Below are 20,684 nucleotides of genomic sequence, written 5' to 3'. Positions count from 1 at the left end.
AAAAAATTGGGGGAAACCGTTAATGAGAGATCAATGCAGTTCAGTCCAATGTATCAAAGAAAGTTTTGAGATATTTTGTCTCAAACATTTCTCACGCAGCACTACTTGTACTTCACAAGTGTTATCTTGAAGTGGATAGGTCATTTGGGGCAACATTAGCCCCATAAATGTGGCCTATTTACTGGACTGCCTCCGTAAACATAGGCCACACATCCACATGTACAAAAATCGTGTCGACGGAGCCAAATTTTGATTTTCACATTTAGGCTTAGTTTGTAGGGTTTTTTTGCTTTAGAAGCATACTCACCCTCTTTACAGGCTAATCAGAAAGTGCTGCCAATGACAATTTACAATATTATGGAGAGTCAAGAAAATTCCTAACAAAATTGGAAATATTTCTCAATCCCAGATTCATCATGTCTTATATTTTTTGCATTGAGATGATATCAGAACACAACGGCAATGTCAAACAACAATTTGAAATTTCCAGAATTTCGTTATATGGATCACAACCTGATTCGCACATCCACCGTCATGGTCTGACAATGCCACGCCATCAACTGAGCGGGGTTGTTCGTGTTGTGCCCATTCTTGAAAATCACGCATTCTCGAGAATGGGCATGCACATTCTTGAGAATGTGCAACTGGATCCTTGCTCAATCTTGGCAAAAAATAACTCTTCCAGATTGAGCGCACATTCTCGAGAATGCGCGACAAGATAACGGTCTTGTCGATGCCGAGCACCGGCTGCGCTTGGCAAGTCTAGCTGAATCCTCGTTCACTGATTCTCAATAATTATACTGTTGCAACGCAAGGCGCTGAAAAGTAGAGTGGATATGATAAGCATGGAGCGTATTAATATGGGGGGGGGACCGGGAAAATATAAGAGACATAATAATACTAGTGCAAAGAATTCTGATTTTTGGGACAATAAAAGCGGGGGGAATGAAGAATGTGAAGAATGAGAATGAATACTGCGACATCCCATAGTGCTAATGCTATTTCCCATTTAAATTGCCACCAATTTATTGTTCACATCCCACCATAACGTCGCAGAGCTGGATTCTATCTAGTCAAAAGAGCAATTTTGGCAGCTTCTGGACATCGTTTTTTTTCGTGGCACGCATATGATACATGCAGGGACTTGTAACTTGTCTAGCCTAAACAAAGCACTTCCCAGACTAGTTCCCAGTCCTCCGTTATTACAAAACTTCCCATAGTGGGCAGAAAAAAGCAATAATAACATGTTTAATTTGATTCAAATTATCGTAGTTATACGAGTACAGAAGCATAGCACATTTTCTTCCCTCTTTATATGAATTGTTTCCCTTTTAACCGCTATACAATTTTTTTAACATAATTATGTCGTGCAATGTTTGTTAAGATTGGGCAAAATTCATAAATTGTGCACGTGATATTCCCACCCAATCTTAAGAATGAGCGCTCATTCTTAAGAACGCGTGCTCGTTCTTAAGAATGGGCGCTCATTCTTAAGAATGCGCGCCCGTTCTCGAGAATGTGCATGCCCATTCTCGAGAATGCGTGATTTTCAAGAATGGGCACAACATTGACCAAATACAGCGCCCTCAGTCGACGGCAACGGCCGGCCGATTGGCATGATCAGTGTGCGACTGCGACATACTGCTGTGATCCCGGATGAACAAAAAACTGGTAATTGTCACATTTTTGTTTGACATTTTAACAATTTCTACTCACCCTAGAAGTACCTTTCCACATCAAGATAATATTTGTGAAATACTGAGGCCGAACATTTCGTGACAGGAGAGTTTGGAGGTCAGAAAAAAAATTGAGAAATTTCTGCAGTCCACACCGTGGACCACAGTCATTGACACGGAAACAGGTCAACTCGTACGCGAACCAACTCGTACGGGAACCAACTCGTACGCGAGACAACTCGTACGCGGATTGGTCAACTCGTACGTGAACCAACTCGTACGCGTGCCAACTCGTACGCGAGCCAACTCGTACGCGAGACAACTCGTACGCGATCCAACTCGTACGCGGGCCGAAATAGGAGTGGTTTCGAGGATTGGGTTGGCATGGTTGGGAAGAATTCGGGAATAGTGTGACGGAAGAATCGGGTAGTCCGTAGTTCAGTGTGTGACCGTTGTGTGTGATTGGGAGTGAACCCGTGAATGATGATAATAAAGTAGGCCTAACTGATATTCGGGGTTTTTTTAATCAATGTACCTGTCAGTCATTTAATTGCCACCATTGTCAAACTGACCCAATTGCAACGCTCTGGACTACCATGGATCTGTTCTCGCGGTTCGGTGTCCTAAAAGAACCGGCGGGTTTAGAAGTCGGCATCCTTCAGCACCCACTTTGTATCGTAAAACCAATCAAAAGAGATCGATCAGACTTGTCAACTGCCTGTAGTGTCACTCAACTTTCATTGTGGTTCACAACCATTGATCAATTAAAAAGCAGACACGCGGGGACATCCGTAGGCCTAGGAATTTCTGTTTACAACTGAAATGCTTGGTATAACCATGGAGGTGTAACACATAACACATCAGGGTTCGAAATTAGCGGTATAGCCCGCTAACCAAATGCTTGTCAAAACAGCGGCGGCCGGGGCTAGACAAACTATTCCTTAACCAGGCCGGCGTGCGAGTGAAAAATTATTGGGATATGGCAAAGATCAACAAACAGAAAGAAAAAAAATCATAAAATTCAAAAAGGAAACCCCTTTAATTTGTGTCTAGTTATCAACTGTTTTAAAGGGTTAAATTATCTGATCTGTTAATCAAAAACACCGACAAAATTCCCTTAGAATAGCGCTTGAAAATACGCCATTTTGTATCTCAGATAAGAAAAAAATGCGGGCTAGTAGAAATGCCCGTGGGCCAGTAGCCCGGCTGGCTAGTGAACAAAAAAAGTTGAGGTCAAACCCTGCACATTCTGCCTCAATGTAATTGTTCTCTCCTTTTTTTATTATTATTGTTCTTCCCCAGCCTTCCTTGCCCTCTCCATTTTCATTTCCTCTCCTTTTTAATTCTATCCTTTGAGCCATTTAAAATCTGTTTGCAGCATAACAAAATATATGATGGCCAGTATTAATTTGGTGCGATGGTCCGGAATAAAATGAAAACTATTTTTACGAGGTAGAAAAAGATGAAAAAAACATCGTGTCCATCATTATTTTTCTCTTGATTTCAAAAATGTCAAACTGTTATCTAACTTCAGTGCTTTCCCCGAGTCCACTCCACCCTATGCCTAGTGCGCTTTCCCGCTGCCTCAGAAAGCCAACAGCTAGAATCACTGAAGTGTGATTGTGACGCCGCGTACGTGTTATGTTGCGCTCGAGCGCCGGACATCTTTAATCTATTAGGAGTATTGCTTCGTAAACATGGTAACATGGGTGTGTTAAAGCTTTCATGTTTGCCGCTAGTATAGTAGCAGTTTTGTTGGTATCTTTTATCAATTAGGGGTATTATGTTGTGAGCTCATTCTGGCTCTTAAATTTCACTATATAAACCAGTACTGGGAACGTAGTCAATCAGTTGTATCAACTACCCCAAGCTATCAAGACGTTCCTGGTTCCAGTTCTCAAGACGTTCCTGTTTTCAAGATTCAAGATCAAGATGCAGTACCCTTGTGTTGTGTGCTCTCTGCCTGTCCGTAGAAACCAGAAGGCACTTCTCTGCGACCGTTGCAACAGATGGCAACATCTGTCCTGTAACACCGGGTTTTCCTCGGAAGACTATGAACGGTTCATGGACGACTCATCTGAGCTAGGATTGTGGTATTGTGAACTCTGTTCCATTCATAACAGTGATTCACCAATTCCGGTTGGAGAAAGTACCAGAGCTTCAGCTCAGGCGTTTTCTCCATCTGGAGTTGTTGATGACCTGATGGATGTGGACGAGTCACAAGTCCTTCCTAGCAACGAGGAGTCGGCTGTGTCCTTCAATGTCTCCCGTAGTTTTGAAATCCCACAGCCACCTGAGGAGAACAGCATCGTCGACGCACCCGTTCCTGATGTACTTCCAGACACCGGTCAAGATCAAGTCACCACGTACAAGGTCTTGGAAGGTGGGACCCAGCGAGGGAAAACCATCCTCGTGGACAACCGGGGCTACAAGTACACCAAGAGATGGCAGCGAAATCCCGCTTCGTCACAGCGCACCTGGACGTGAAGCCTGCGAAGTCGGAGCCATCGCTGCCCGGTCGACACCTTCACGGCCGGTTCCCACACCGAATACTCGCATTCAGCAAACCCCGGTGCTCATGTGGCCGTTGAAGTAACAACGGCCTTTAAGGCCACATCAAAGAGAGATGTCTTCCGCTCTGCTGGTGTGATCGTCGAGGAGGCAATGGCTGGCATTGCCCCTGACGCTCCAACCGCCAGCTTCCCGAAGCCAGCCAACTTAGTCCGTACAGCAAACCTAGCCCGACAAGGTCAGCGCCCTCAAGACCCCACCAACCTCCAGTTCCAGTTGGCCATGGATTTCGTCCCAGCGGACTTCCTGATCAAGGACATCACAGTCGGCGATTAGAGGCATCTAGTCTTCATGACACCAACCCAGTCGTCAGTCCTCGACCAAGCCAAGACCTGGTACCTTGACCGCAGGCCATCTGGAGGCAGTGCCAGAGTCTTGGCTTAGCTGTCCCATACACCACCGATCTAGAAGTCCAAGCCTGCATCCGGAAGCTGATGTCCCTGCCGTTTCTTCCCCAAGAACACATCGCAGCGACCTTTGCCAAGCTCAAGACCAAGATCACCGAGCCTCTCCTTACGCAGCTATTCGACTACGTGCAGAAGACCTGGCTCGACAGCAACGTGTGGCCTCCTGCCAACTGGTCCATCTTCCAGCACAGCATCCGGACCAACAACGATGTCGAGGGCTGGCATCGCAGACTCAACTGTAAAGCTGGTAGAGCTGGCTTACAGCTCTACAAGCTTATCCCGCTGCTCCCCACCGAGGCCAAGCTCATCACTCTGCAGATGATTCTGGTTCGTGAGTCGAAAATGTGCAGGAACCAGCGCTGGAAGACAAGACAACTGGAGGGCTGCATCTTCAAGCTGTGGGGCGACTACGCGCAAGGGACAATCAAGACGTCGGCTCTCCTAGCAGCATGCAGCCATCTGCATGGACCAGCCCTGTAAACGAGGAAAGCACAACCAACATCAACAAAAAAAACCAAACGGCCCTTTTCAGGGCCACACAAAAGAAAACCAAACGGCCCTTTTCAGGGCCACACATTTTCACAAAAGAGAATAGACATTTGCACTGTCTAACTGAAACCCAATTGGTCCTTTTCAGGGCCACCACGCATTTGCAGTGATATTAAATAAAATTCAAATTTTTAAAAATAAATAAAATTCACCTCCCCATTGTTTTATTTTACAAAATATAATTTGGATACATAATAATTAGGACTAAAAATTATCGGACCCAAGCAAAAAATTAACTTTCTGACCCAAGAAAAAAAAATATTTTCAGGGCAGCCTCGCATTTCCGGTGAAATTAAATATAATTCAAATTGTTAAAAATAAATGAAATTCACCTCCCAATTGTTTTATTTTACAAAATATAATTTGGATACATAATAATGGGGGGGGGGGAGCTCATGCCATATTTTCAATGGGGAGCACCAATAATATCCTAAAATCATTCACACTATCAACTTATGCACCCTTGTCACGGCTATTTTGTCTTTAGGGGGAGACCGCTCGCATGCACATCACAATCCTAGGCCCCCCCTAGCCCCCCCCCCCATAGAACCGCGCCTGATTCCACTTAATTACTGTACAAAGTGTAAGATCATGAAGATGTTGTAGCACATTCAAACACCCCTACTTCATCAGCATTGAATCAACTTACATTGTACAGGTTTTGCATAGTTACCCAAAATCATTGTTTTGATTAAAGTCAAGATCCAATTTTAACACCTTTTTTTTTCGAAGTTTGAATTTTATTTTTAAGACCTGTAGTGTAGCACACTCACTTCTGCTTTCATCATTCCTCGATGAATACAGTGAAGCGACTATCTAAGCTGTCTTTGTCTTTGTTGACAAGTATTCATGGTATTTGCCACCAGTACGGGCCGTTGTCATGCGTCTAACTGGGAGTTTGGCCGAGTCATTGATCCTTATGTGTAGGATCCGTGAGAAGTCTATTGCTTTTGGGGCTGACAGGTCACTATTGTCAAAAGAATTGAAATATAGATCATGGACCATGGTCCGTGGTTAGATACACTGATAAGTGTCCAGTACTAACTGACTATATAAAAACTGCCAGCATGCCAAGGGGACCGCGCAAGTTTCACTTACATGTACTGTATTGTGTTCTCTTTTTGTGTGTGTTTGTATGCAGATACATTTTATCAATGGGGTATCTTACGCAAGGAGATCTAAGCATTGACAGTTGACTGGAATTGAGGACTGCAGCTTTTAGACGAACTGTGGAAACACTATCAAAGATGGCTGGCAATTTCTGGCAGAGTTCCCACTGGTAAAAGATTAACAGTTAAAAAAAATAAAGTTGCACTGAAATATTTTGTAATCCCTGATATATGATGCAACTTAAGTTTCTGTTTACCACATACGTACGTGTACCATATCAACTGGATACTATTGGTGTATCGGTGTGTCCCCAAAAAAGCTTCTGCTTTCTAAGAGGTAGATTTCTCAAAATTGGGGAGACATATTGAAATTGTTTTAAGATATTGCTAAACTACAAGATCTTGGTGGTACATGGTGGAAACAGTGTTGAAAATAAAGCTCAAGTAATAAGAAATAGCGGCTATTTACATAAAAATGGTCAAAAACTAGTTGTCCACACATTATGCATGTTCTTTGCGTTCTTTGTGTATGCACTGCTATTGTGTTGACCATATCTCATAGACTTGAGTTTGGACAAACTGGTTTTTGACCATTTTTCTTTAAACCATCGCCATTTCTTAATTTGGGCTTTATTTCCAGCACAGCGCCGTTTTCACCATATAGGCCTACCGCAAAGATGCTGTACGTTAGGAATATCTTAAAACAATTTCAACATGTCTCCCCAATTCCGAGAACTGTGTGTGAAAAAGTTCTGTAAACTTTATTTTTATCACTCTGTATAATGTGCCTTAAACTATCTTTTCATAGCAAGATATCACAACACAAGAAAAACTAATGAGTTGCTGAAAAATAATGTTGTGTCCCAGAAGATAGAGTTTGATTTGTTGATACTTAAATGTTGTTCCATAGTATGCCACCACCAATGCTTACGTTTTGTATTTTCTTTGTTTTTGCTAACATTTGAGGGAATGGAGATAGTTTAACGTGCATGCCATTATTATAATTATTATATATCATTTGCCTGCAGTAAAATTGGCATTTGCTTACAATTTTTATTATCAACGTTTGATGTGGGATCTGTGGGCTTGGTTTACGACATGGTCACTCATCTGCAAAGCTATCTTTACTTCATCATAGTCACATCCCTTACTCCATGTTGTTACAGCCACCAGTGGATACTAGACCCTCAGATCCTGATGAGAGACAGACAAAAAGACCTGACCATTGTTTCGGAGGAGGAGTACCAGAAAGTCATGATCTTCTATTGTAACAGTACGTGCAAATTTCTCATTTCCAACAACTCATATTATTGGGATGGATGCTGTGCACCCTGTCAACAAATACAAAGAGTTGGGACGACAACTGGGAGGGACATGCAAAACTGAAACCAACCCTATCCTGACTGAGAAGATGGAAAACCGAACCGACCCAACCTGACCCAACCCAACCAAAAGTCAGTGTCGCGCCCCCCCCCCATCCTGTCCGACACAAGACGGCTTAACCAAACCGACCCGACCCAAAAATCACAAATGCAAAACTGAAACCAACCCAATCCTGACTGAGAAGATGGAAAACCGAACCGACCCAACCTGACCCAACCCAACCAAAAGTCAGTGTTGCCCCCCCCCCTCCCCATCCTGTTTGACACAAGACGGCTTAACCAAACTGACCCGACCCAAAAATCGCAAATGCAAAACTGAAACCAACCCAATCCTGACTGAGAAGATGGAAAACCGAACCGACCCAACCTGACCCAACCCAACCAAAAGTCAGTGTCACCCCCCCCCTCCCCATCCTGTCTGACACAAGACGGCTTAACCAAACCGACCCGACCCAAAAATCGCAAACGCAAAACTGAAACCAACCCAATCCTGACTGAGAAGATGGAAAACCGAACCGACCCAACCTGACCCAACCCAACCAAAAGTCAGTGTTGCCCCCCCCCCCCATCCTGTCTGAAACAACATGGCTTAACCAAACCGACCCGACCCAAAAATCGCAAACGCAAAACTGAAACCAACCCAATCCTGACTGAGGAGATGGAAAACCGAACCGACCCAACCTGACCCAACCCAACCAAAAGTCAGTGTCGCCCCCCCCCCCCCCCCCCCCTCCTGTCCGACACAAGATGGCTTAACCAAACCGACCCGACCCAAAAATCGCAAACGTAAAAGTGAAACCAACCCAATCCTGACTGAGGAGATGGAAAACCGAACCGACCCAACCTGACCCAACCCAACCAAAAGTCAGTGTCGCCCCCCCCCCATCCTGTTTGACACAAAATGGCTTAACCAAACCGACCCGACCCAAAAATCACAAATGCAAAACTGAAACCAACCCAATCCTGACTGAGAAGATGGAAAACCGAACCGACCCAACTTGACCCAACCCAACCAAAAGTCAGTGTCGCCCCCCCCCCCCCGTCCTGTCCGACACAAGATGGCTTAACCAAACCGACCCGACCCAAAAATCGCAAACGTAAAAGTGAAACCAACCCAATCCTGACTGAGAAGATGGAGAACTGAACCGACCCAACATGACCCAACCCAACCAAAAGTCAGTGTCACCCCCCCCCATCCTGTTTGACACAAGATGGCTTAACCAAACCGACCCGACCCAAAAATCGCAAACGCAAAACTGAAACCAACCCAATCCTGACTGAGAAGATGGAAAACCGAACCGACCCAACTTGACCCAACCCAACCAAAAGTCAGTGTCGCCCCCCCCCATCCTGTTTGACACAAAATGGCTTAACCAAACCGACCCGACCCAAAAATCGCAAACGCAAAACTGAAACCAACCGAATCCTGACTGAGAAGATGGAAAACCGAACCGACCCAACTTGACCCAACCCAACCAAAAGTCAGTGTCGCCCCCCCCCCCATCCTGTCTGACACAAGACGGCTTAACCAAACCGACCCGACCCTAAAATCGCAAACGTAAAAGTGAAACGGACCCAATCCTGACTGAAGATAAAAAACCGAACCGACCCAACCTGACCCAACCCAACCCCCATCCTGTCTGAAACAAGATGGCTTAACCAAACCGACCTGACCCGAAAATCGCAAACGTAAAAGTGAAACGGACCCAATCCCTACTGAGCGGATGGCAAAACCAAACTGACCCAACCCAACCGGACCCAACCCAACCCAACCAGAAGTCAGTGTCGTGCCCCCCCCCCCCCCCATCCTGTCCGACACCAGATGGCTTAACCAAACCAAACCAACCCGACCCAAAAATCGCAAGTCTGTAAAACTGAAACCGCACCAATCCCTACTGAGAGGATGGAAAACGGACTCAACTCAACCCATCCCAACCCAACCAAGAGTCAGTGTCAGGTCGGGTCGGGTGGGTTTCAATTTGGGTCGGGTTGGCACAACATTGCTAAATGATGAATCTATTCATTCCTAACGCTGTTTTTTTTGTATTTTTCATTTTGGTTGCAGTTATGCAGGCTATTGGAGAGCAGCTGAAAGTCAGGCAGCAGGTTATAGCCACAGGCATGGTCTACTTCAAGCGCTTCTATGCCAAGTGAGTATCACTGGCAGTCATTCTCAATCTGAACTAACTACATCATTGAGTAAGATCATACTTGGAGTGCGGGTAGGACTAGTGCAAGTCACATTGAGAAATGATTATTTGATGTACTAGGCCTATTACTTACAAGATAATTTAATTTTCTGCATTTAATGAAGTTGTCTGCAGTTGGCAATAATGAGTTAGCAGCATATCCTGTCCTTGATTATATTATTTTTGTTATGGGTTATTTATTCCATATAAAAACTGAAAAACTGGTTGCCCAAGAACAAAAAGAACTTTCCATGTACAAAATACATATACAATTAAATTGTCACCTTCACTATTAATTAGGCCCTTGGCTGTCAAAATTCTCAGGTATTTGGGATCAGCCACGGAAAAAAGTGAAGACTCACTCCATTCTTGATTGACACCTCATTAGCATGGCCAACAAATATATTTCCAAGATATTTGCTCACTTTTATTGACAGTCTGTCGCACTTGTTATGATGTACATTATGCGTTGTGTAATACAATGGATGCTCATAGACACACCTCCCCCTCCTGAAGTCTGGCAGACATGCTATCAACAAGTTTTGAAACCTCTGGAAAGTGATTTTAAGTTTGTGATCAGATCATTTCTGGCCTGATACCAACATGCACTCCTTTTTTTAAAATCTAATTGCAGACATCCTCTTAACAGCATCGACCCTTTGTTGGTGGGCCCAACAAGTATATTCTTGGCATCCAAGGTGGAGGTGAGTATATACTGTTAATCTATTGGGAAGAAATTCTAAATGTCGGATAAAATCAGATGTGATCATCTTCTTCATTGTAGAAAGGGGTGTATTATTAAAAGGGGCATGCACAAAGATGCAGTTTCACACATTTGTATTCGGGTCGTTCACAATTCCTTTCATAAGTAAATCACTAAATCTAAAAATTAATGTGGCCTGACGTTGCGAACTTAGCAAGTTCTTCTTCAGAACTTAGCAAGTTTTTGCCTCTGAAGAAGAACTTGCTAAGTTCGCAACGTCATGCCACATTAATTTTTAGATTTATATATTTCAGGTCCACCCAGTCAGTAAGCAGTTTGCAGCAGTCTTTCTTTTTTTCATGTTTTTTTTTCATAAGTAAATCATCAGTCCTTTCACAAGTCCAATCACATTGAACAGGGGGTGAACAATAACAAAGGAATGCCTTTGGTATAATTCATTTGTATAGCTTGAGACAGGAATTAACTTGTGATGGACTCGACTACAACACTGGTTTAAAAATAAGTAACGGCCAGCACCCTATTTTATAGAGATGCTGCCACAGAGCATGGTTCTGGCATAAGAAAGAAATGTTTGTTTTTGTGCAAGTGAATATCCTGTTACCCATGATTTATTATGTTGAAAAATTATTCAAAAGATGGAATTAGTGTCGGGGTGATGCAACTGAATATTGGGTTCTGCCCTTCACCGACATAATTTATAAACACTGTATACTCAGTGTTGTCCCGAGTGATTGTGAGAAAAAAACTAGTCGGATGGGACTCGAACCCACGATCTCCTGCTGACTAGTGCAGATAGATGTCTTACCACTCAACCACCGAAGATGCTGGGGTCGGGTTAAAAGTGCTAATCATAAGAGCAGCATTCAATATTAGGTTTTGCCCTTCATCAACATAATTTCATAAGCACTGCCAGGGGCAGATCTAGCTTTCAGGAAACGAGGGGTTGATATGAAGAAGGGGTGGGGGGTGGGGGGTTGAGTGAAGGCATGTCAAAGGCATGCCCTGCTAGGGGGTCTGGGGCATCACCCCCCCCCCCCCCCCCCCCCCCCCCCCCCCCCCCGTAAATTTTGAAATATACATTCTCCTGCGTTTCAAGGCAATTTGAGGAAAAAAGGTAGGAACTTCAGCATTTCATTTTATTAATTTTGGCGTCATTTTACTAGTGTCATAACATTAGTCAGCCCGCTGAACAGAGATTGCAACTCCTCCCAAACCCCCCCCCCCCATCCAACCCCCCAACCAATGCCCCAACCACCCCCCCCCCCCCCCCAACCAGCTACTGACTGCATACTTGGTGTTGTCCAAGTACTTGCGAGGAAAACCAAAAAAATCACAAGCTTACTCAGATGGGACTAAAACCGACGCCCTGCTAACCAAGGCAGACATCGTATCGATCAACCGCCAAGCTTTCTAGGGTTGGCTTGGGTAGCAAAATTCCATATATTTAGCAGAGTTATACAATTTGGCTTGGTCGTCACTTTTATGCTCTCGGGATATCCCGTGTCAAAATTATCGATATAGGTATACTAATCGTATAACCAACGTTACCCAAAATAACGATAAATTCAGAAGGACTGATTTATGAATGTTTCACAATTCAATTTGATTGTCTCTCTTGCATAGGAGTTTGGTGTTATAACAAGCAGCAGGCTCATGAATGCATGCCAGTCAGTAGGTAAGGTTTTCTGATTATAATGTTGTCTATCTTTTGATAATCAAACAGTCCATTCAAAAACACGTGTGAATTATATCCATCAGTGTAAATTTCTAACATGTCTAGGTTAGACAAATTAGACTGTGAAAACCAGAAGTGTTTAATGATTTATTCTCAGTAATGTACAAATACTGTAATGGATGAAATATGACATTTGTTTTTGTTGTTTTTACAGTGAAGAAGTTTGGCTATGCTATTCCAAACCAGGAGTTTCCCTTCAGAATGAATCAGGTTAGTATCTTTAACTCTTTCGCTACGGAATTTAATTTCCTGATTTACTCACGTTTGGAGGTAATAAATCGCTGGAAATTCCGCCGTGTGTCGATGTGGACGCCGCCATCTTTAAATGTCTCTCTGTAAACAAACTGCTCACAATAACCTGCAGCAGACCACGGCGAGACGGAGAGCCGCTGGCAGCGGCTCAAACTAGGGTCAGAGGTTATACGATATAAATTATGTAAATAAGGCACATGTCATGGGGATACCCTGTTTATTCACAGCGACGTCACCGAGCCACTGCCAGCGGCTTGCCGTACGACATGTACAATTTTTGCTCGCCATAGCGAAAGAGTTAATAAACGACAAAAAAGCCTGAAGTCTCATCTCACAAGTTCAGCTCTAACTACCCAGGCAATTTTGCAAGGAAACTTTGAGACTGTGACACTGTACAGGAAGTCAACTCGACTCGACTCAAGTCCCTCATGGTAAATGACTCAACTTTACTTGAGTCACTGCGAGCAAATAACTTGAGTCCCTCATCAGATTACTCCACTCGACTCGAGCGAAGGCTAGTAAGACTTGAGTCCCAGAAATAAAAGCTAAACTTTACGAAAAATATTTGCAATGACTTACAGTGCAAAATGTATGTTCACGTCACTTTGCGAATACAGTACAGTACAGCAGCCGCTTGTCATGTACAAACATACAACGTGTCACAGACCTCCACCTTGTGGTTCTCGAACGATCATAGGCTTTGGACTATTTCTTATACTAAAGCTCTTGAATCCGAACGCCGGCTAAATTTATGCCCATCCTTTAAAAAAATTAAAGAGATGCATGCCCACTTTTAAATAATCAGAAACAGTTTTGTATAATGCAAGTTGGTTTTGATGTTGTCAGCGATCAGCAAAAATAGTTCTAGAACCGAAGCCAGACCAGATAGCCTATAAGACCTAAGTTTCACTGCTTGTTAACTGTTTGTAATACAAATGAATTTCTCTAGTCTTTATTTGTTACATAGTGTTCAAATATTCGTGACTCGAGTGGACTCGAGTTAAATATTTGACTCGACTACACACTGTGACCAGGCATGCAACTTTTCCTCGGATCAGCTGATTTCCTCTTTTTTGACCTCCCATGTGTGTCATTGAAAATAGAAAAACACTGTACAAAGTCTTGGAAAGATTTGAATTTCCTCTTTTTTGTGACTTACCGGTTGCATGCCTGTGTGACTCGACTCGACCTAATTGACCTAATGACTCAATTCGACTCGGGTCACTTCTTTAAAATGACTCGACTCACAAAAATCAGTGACTTGTTACAACTCTGATCAAGGCCCAAAAGCAATAGTGGATATGTTTTAACTTCTAGAATCCTGCAAAATCCTCTATAACCACCTGTCCTAAAAAATAACAGAAAACACTTCCCAAGAAGTGCTTATAACGCTTGCAGCTAAACTTCATCACCCTGTCCAAATACAAATTATGAACAATAAAAGAATCTTTTATAGCAGGGGTTTTTTTTCCCCCCAAGTTAACAAAATTGTTTTTGCAAAAGGTGTGATTATTGGGGCTGTTTATGGCAGCTCTAAAAGTTGTTGTGTCCTTGTAGAGGGTGTTGGTGGGTTTTTTTTTCCTTTTAAGTTTTGTTTACTTGTTACTTGTTTTTTTTTTACATTCAGGTCTTAGAGTGTGAATTTTTCCTACTTGAAATAATGGTGAGTTGATTTCCTTTTCAGTACATGTAATATGTATGTCAACACCTTCATTTGAAAAGTTTTCATGTAATTGTATTTTTCTCAAAAGAACGGAAGACAGATATGACAGCAAGTTTATGAGTCCATCAAGTGCAAAATCTTTCCTGACTGATTACGGAATTCTGGAAAATGTTTGCACTGTCATATGCTAATTTCTCAAAAAATGGCGCGCAGTAAAATTTGCAGTAATGACGTATTCAAATGAGCATTTGGCTGTAACACCTCTGTTATGGCTCATGTCAGCCAGAACATGTCATATCAGCGCGAGTGGGATTCGAACCTGAATCACAGAGGTTAGAGGCCAGGAAAGTATCGCTATACCTGACTCCTTAGTATTTATTCAAATATTTGTGTATTGTGAATAAATGTCGCTTGTTGGTTGTTGGTTACTTTGCAGGACTGCTGTTTGATTGTATTCCATCCGTACCGACCCCTCATGCAGTATGTAGCTGACTTGGGCCAAGAGGACATACTGCTGCCATTAGCATGGTAAGTTCTTACAAGCACAGAAATATGTTTGGCCTTTCAGTCTGAAAACTCTTTGGATTTTTTCCTAGAATTTATATATTCTAGAATTATGGCTTAACCAGTTCACACCAGGATTATTTCGATGGAACGAGGCGCAGGATTTATTTTCAAGCGGCCTCATGCCAGGCGTGTTGAAGCTATGACCCTCGGGCAGCACACTCATATTTCCGGCCTCACTCCCTGCGTGTTTATCTATCATCCGTTCCGAATACTGCAAAGCGTTTACGTGTGTACACGACCTCCGGCGCGAACTGGTTAACAACATCATGCAGGTTTTACCCTCTATTTCAGGTGATTCTCATAATTGGCTGAAAAGAAATTTGGAGGTGTGTTCATAAATTGATCAAGGGAAAAATAGGGAAAAAAAGGATTGCTGTAGCTAAGCCTTTTCCGCCAATTTTTTGGAAAAATATTTTACATGTTTTCAGTAGTTTGAGATTTCAAGTTCATCGGTTCTTTTGCTGCCGTGTTTCATAATTTCATGCTGGATGGCAGTAAGTGTACCAGCAGTATTCAGAAACTGTTGCCTTAGTGATTGAGGTTAATTAATGTGGGTTTTTTTAGCAACAATCCACACAAAATCTCAGTTCGACCAGGAATTCAAGTAATCATTTTGTGTTCTGTTCTAGGCGTATAGTCAACGACAGTCTCAGAACAGACGTGTGCCTGTTGTATCCACCATATCTCATTGCTCTAGGTAAGTACAGAAAATGAAAACGCTTTGCTTTTTACTCACTTTTCTCAATGTTTGGTCGCAGTTTTCAGCAGTGCACTACCAAAAGGCTCTCAAAGGCTCTATGATTATTGGCTTACAATGTGGTCTTCAGGCTCTAAAAACTTCATCATAAAACACATGGCATTTTATGGTTTGTAGTTCTTGAAGCAGATGTGTGCATTACACATATACATTAATGGAAGGATGGAAACATTTCTTTTCTTCCATTCTGGATTTAAATTGTAACAGTTTGTGTACATGTATTCAATTTCTGTTGCATAATTGTTTGAAAGACAAGTTTGTTCAGCCAGTTTTAATTGGCAATAATATACTGATTGACATTTCCCAAATTGATGTTTATACCTTCAGTAGGTGTTTTATTCAGTTCTTCAAGGACAAGTCATTTTAACCATATAGCCAGAATTCCTTCTCCCCCACGCCCTCCCCCCATGAATGAATGATACTTGTCCGTAAAAGGTTGTGAAATAGTGATTGCTGTTATAAATTTGACATGGACTTTTGATTTTTTGCAGCTTGCCTGCACATGGCATGCGTAATTTCCCAGAAGGACACCAAGCACTGGTTTGCGGAGCTGAATGTGGACTTGGACAAGGTAGGCAACTATTGACCATTGTTTTCTAGTGGTTTGGATTAAACACCTAAATACTCTTGATATATGTGAGGCGTTCTGGTATAATGAGACAGAACCAGGCAGAGGTCGGAATGAGGGTTCGCAGATACTAGGAAAGACAACAAAATCCTTATTGAAAGATCCTTCAGTGTCTGTGTGATAGCTGTCTGTCTGTCTGATGTCTGTGTGTCGCATTTTTTTGTAAAGGCCTAAAGAGTTGACAAGGTAGGCAAACCAAAAATTTCATCTTATGAATAGCCTACAGAGTGTGCGCAAAATGCAACAGTTGATGGAGAGGTGTCGAGTGTGCAGGTCCAGTGCTATGATTTTACTGTCCTTTGAAGTCACAGTTGGCACATGCAAAAATGATTTCTATGTTTTGTTTGCTGATCAGGAATCTTTCTCTAAATGTGTGTGTCCAACCCGAGAACTATGCAGATTGTTATTCAGTATGGAGGACTGGAGTGTTGTCCAATGTGAACGACTAGATGTAGGCAAATACTGTAGTTTCAGTTGGTTATGCGTGGTTGATGTGAAATGAAGGGGGGAAAATGAGATTTTGGAATGCCCCAACGCCAAACCAATTCAAGGACGTGGATATTGCTCAACATGAAAGACCACTACCCAACAGCCTCACAGTAAGACCTCCATGTACTCAGTATAGACACCACCAAATACTGTTTAAGTCAATGAGTTTCCCATCAAATTCTGCCTCGCTTTCTTCAAAGGTACTGGAGATCACCCAGCAGATTTTGAAATTGTATGAACTCTGGAAGAGCTACGATGAGAAGAAAGACATCCCGGCATTACTGGCTAAGGTCCCCAAGGCACAACTGCAACCGCCCCCATCACAGAGGTATGACAAAGCTATTCTGGTAGTCAACAAAAAAACTAACATACATCAGTAAAGATCAAGTTCGATCAAGGATCATCGGTTGACTAGTGGTTCATTTGTGATGTCTGATACACCTCACAATGATTTCAACCTTTTGGTCCCTGTACTGCCCCAAACTGCCCTGCCTATTACTCCCTGCACTTACCCAAACCACTCGAACACTCTATAGTTTTGCGTGCTTAACATTTTTAAATTGGGCCCTGTTCCCTTCAAGCAAGGCACATGATGTGAATAAGGGAAAAATAGTGTGGTTGAGCAATTTTAAATGTCTGTGTTCAAGCTGGTTAGGAGCCTGGTGGCCGATAATGGCCCAAGCCAATTCATGAATACCTTTTTGGTCAAAAATTGGAAAGAATGTTGCATCCTGACGCCACTTTTTCATCATATATTATCTCAATGAAGGTCGGTCACTGCAGAAATGTTGAAAACTTGAATCTGGGACTGAGAAACATTTCCAACTTTGTTAGAAAATACTTTGAAAATTCACTCGACTCCCCATAGACTTTGTATACAACTAAAGAAGTGGTGTCAGGATTCTACATACTTTCCAAAACTTCAAAACAAAACAAAAGTTGAAAATAACAGCATTGCTGTTGAAACCCCTCAGCCGGAGTTTGTAGAAAAGGCAAACTGACATTCCAAACTCAAATATCATGTGTAACTGAAATTATCATGTAGAAACCATTAACTCACCATGGTGACCTTTGACCTTTTGACCCCAAAACCAATCCCAACTTGCCTGTTCCCAAGGGCAACCCCCTACCTAAGTTAGACACCAAAATATCATATACAACTCAAGTTATCATCCGAAAACCATTTACTCTTAACTCACCACGGTGACCTTGACCTTTTGACCCCAAAACCAATCCCAACTCAGTGACTCACCTACTCCTAAGGGTAACCCCCTACTAAAGTAAGACACTAAAATCTCCTTTCCAACTAAAGTTATCATCCGAAAACCATTTACTCTTAACTCACCATGGTGACCTTTGACCTTTTGACCCCAAAACCAATCCCAACTCGCCTACTCCCAAGGGCCACCCCCTACCAAAGTTAGACACCAAAATCTCATTTCTAACTCAAGTTATCATCCGGAAACCATTTGCCTTTAACTCACCACAGTGACCTTGACCTTTGACCTTGTGACCCCAAAACCATTCCCAACTTGCCTACTCCCAAGGGCAACCCCTTACCAAAGTTAGACACCAAAATCTCATTTCTAACACAAGTTATCATCCGGAAACCATTTACCTTTAACTCACCATGGTGACCTTGACCTTTGACCTTTTGACCTCAAAACCAATCCCAACTTGCCTACTCCCAAGGGCAACCCCCTACCGAAGTTACAATCCCAAACGACATTTCTAACTCAAGTTATCATCCGTAAACTAAGCTGCCCGGACGGCCGTTCTAGCCAGACGGACTTGTGGGGTGATAGCATTGTGTTCCCATTATCCCTTTTCCTAAAGATTCCCTTCTGGGGTGATGTTTTTCCATTGTGTAAAAAGTGGGGTGATGTGTTCTGAAAGGAACATCACCCCACAAGGGTGGTCTGGTCAGAACGTCCCGACAGACAGACGGACATACGGACGGACACCGTAGGCGATGACAATACCCCTCGAGCCTCTCGGCTGAGGGGTAAAAATTGACAAAACTCCGACAATGTTTCGTTCAACAATTGACTCTATGTTCAAGCCACTTCTATGGTGCGTGTTGCACATGCGTAGTGTACTCAAAATATGGAGATCGTAACAGTGGTTCTCAAGCCCCTAGTTGTAGTGCTGCAGCCGAACCGCCGAACCGAACTAAAAATAGCCGAACTTGGCCTTCCGAACTTGGCCTTCCGAACCGAACCCGAACCGAACGAACCCAAATGTCAGTTCGGAAAGTTCGGCAAGTATTTGTTGACAGCGCTAGGTATGCTAATGCTTGCAATGAAAGGGCAAAATGCATGGAAAATGGAAAAAAATCGAACCGAACCGAACCAAACTTTGAGGATCAGTTGCAGCACTACTTAGTTGTAGAAGGCAGATGTGGCGCGTACTGCACGCATGTGGCGCGGAGTGCAACATCTTGTTTTAAACATGATCGGTGTTTCAGCAGTGTTTTTAAGACAACCCTTGTGACAGGCCGTCGACCAATAGGCATGGGTAAAATGATGGTGAAAAAAACCCGTCTACCTTTCAGCACGGATGAAATTTTTCGGGCGCGCCTCCATTGTAACCTCAAGCCTCCCCCCCCCCCCAACAAACCCCCCTAGGATGAGAACCCTGGCTACGCCGCTGAATGCAGCATGTACATGTATGTGCCATCCTATCTTGATTTCATGGGAATAGGTCTTAAATACAGGAACTTGGTAATAACTTTCAAGTTGTGTTTCCCTTCTTTTTTTTCCTCGACAGTGAGCAGAGTCAAGGTGGTGCTGGCGATTCATGACAGTGAACTTGATTCCCTGCTTAAGATGGGTAAAGCTTCATCAAGGCACGCACTTGTACAGCAACAAGATGCATAATGCTATCAGATTGACGGCTCGGAGTTGGTGACGTACTGCTGGTTAGATTATTGTCATACTACTCAAAATGGGGGTTTCAGTGCTGGAGATAGCAAAATGCACAGACACGATTGCTATGATTGAGATTACTGCAGGAGGACTGTGTGATCATCAGTGTAAGAATATTGCTGCCTTAGTATTAACATTTATTTAAAATTACTTTATAAATACAGTTGACTCTTGTTAATATAAACTCTGTTAATACAGATTTTGTTTATAGCAAACATAAAGCCTTGGTCATGACTGCTTTATGTGCACAATGAATGGTATCCTTGCTCCTCTTAATACAAAATTCTGATACAGCAAACATTTTGACTAGGTCCGATCGAGTTTGTATTAACAAGATACAACTGTATTAGGAACAGATTAGAAAAGTAGAAGTGCAAGCTGTTCTTTGATGAGTTAGTGATGGCCCATCACAAAAACCACTTCATTAAATACTTGTAAATAGAACAAATTTGTGAGAAGAGGTTTGTATAGTGTGTATAGCTGGCAATGATGGTTAAGTAAGGTTTGTGAGAAATTTTTATGTAGCCTGTATATATGCACTCAAAGAGGAGTATGGGGTCAAGTTACCTGTGCGTGTGCAAACTGCAAGCCATAGAGTTATATTTAAAAAACTAGAGAGCGCACGTGCCGACATGGACACGCAGCCGCCATACTAAAAGGGGGAACAAGTACTGTGAGTTCCTGATTGCACTTTGCACATGACTGAATGCTGACCCATACAACTTTAAAAAAGAAATTCTGTGCCATTTCTAAACCCTAACCTTTCTATATCCTTCAAAATATACTTGCAGGTTAGGGGAAACATGAGAAAGGTGCAGCCTGGTCACTTTTAGTTTACACGGGGCTTGATACCACATTAAAGTTTGGGTAGATGTACTAAAGTTCTCGGCAAAATTATTACTCCTAGTTTTATTTTGTTTCCCTTGATATTGTCTTCATTTCAAATCATTCGGACTCCACTTTGTTTGTATCCATCAAACCAGGGTGTCCAATTTTGCATGGAAACTCACAAAGCAAAATTGGCAGTGGGTTTTCCAAAGTATAAAAATAACAGCGTTG

General features: G+C 42.7%; 2 protein-coding genes across 2 annotated transcripts; both read left to right on the top strand.

The window, feature by feature from the left end:
- The first annotated feature begins 1,573 nt into the window (after window positions 1–1,573).
- LOC119723865 (cyclin-C-like) lies at window positions 1,574–20,619 on the top strand. Its single transcript, XM_038194745.1, has 13 exons — window positions 1,574–1,671; window positions 6,345–6,482; window positions 7,479–7,585; window positions 9,760–9,844; window positions 10,518–10,587; window positions 12,231–12,282; window positions 12,497–12,552; window positions 14,222–14,257; window positions 14,694–14,785; window positions 15,454–15,521; window positions 16,073–16,152; window positions 16,899–17,026; window positions 19,468–20,619. Exons 2-13 carry the CDS (start codon window positions 6,451–6,453, stop codon window positions 19,499–19,501), a joined length of 840 nt encoding a protein of 279 aa, XP_038050673.1. The 5' UTR covers window positions 1,574–1,671; window positions 6,345–6,450; the 3' UTR covers window positions 19,502–20,619.
- Window positions 4,166–5,228, top strand: LOC119724038. Its single transcript, XM_038194960.1, has 2 exons — window positions 4,166–4,521; window positions 4,593–5,228. Exons 1-2 carry the CDS (start codon window positions 4,341–4,343, stop codon window positions 5,132–5,134), a joined length of 723 nt encoding a protein of 240 aa, XP_038050888.1. The 5' UTR covers window positions 4,166–4,340; the 3' UTR covers window positions 5,135–5,228.
- Window positions 20,620–20,684: the final 65 nt, after the last annotated feature.

This window comes from Patiria miniata, unplaced genomic scaffold (genome assembly GCF_015706575.1).
Source record: "Patiria miniata isolate m_02_andy unplaced genomic scaffold, ASM1570657v1 HiC_scaffold_17, whole genome shotgun sequence".
NCBI lineage: Eukaryota > Metazoa > Echinodermata > Asteroidea > Valvatida > Asterinidae > Patiria > Patiria miniata.
Note: the sequence above shows the minus strand (reverse complement) of the source record. Positions and strands in the feature narration are given on the sequence as shown.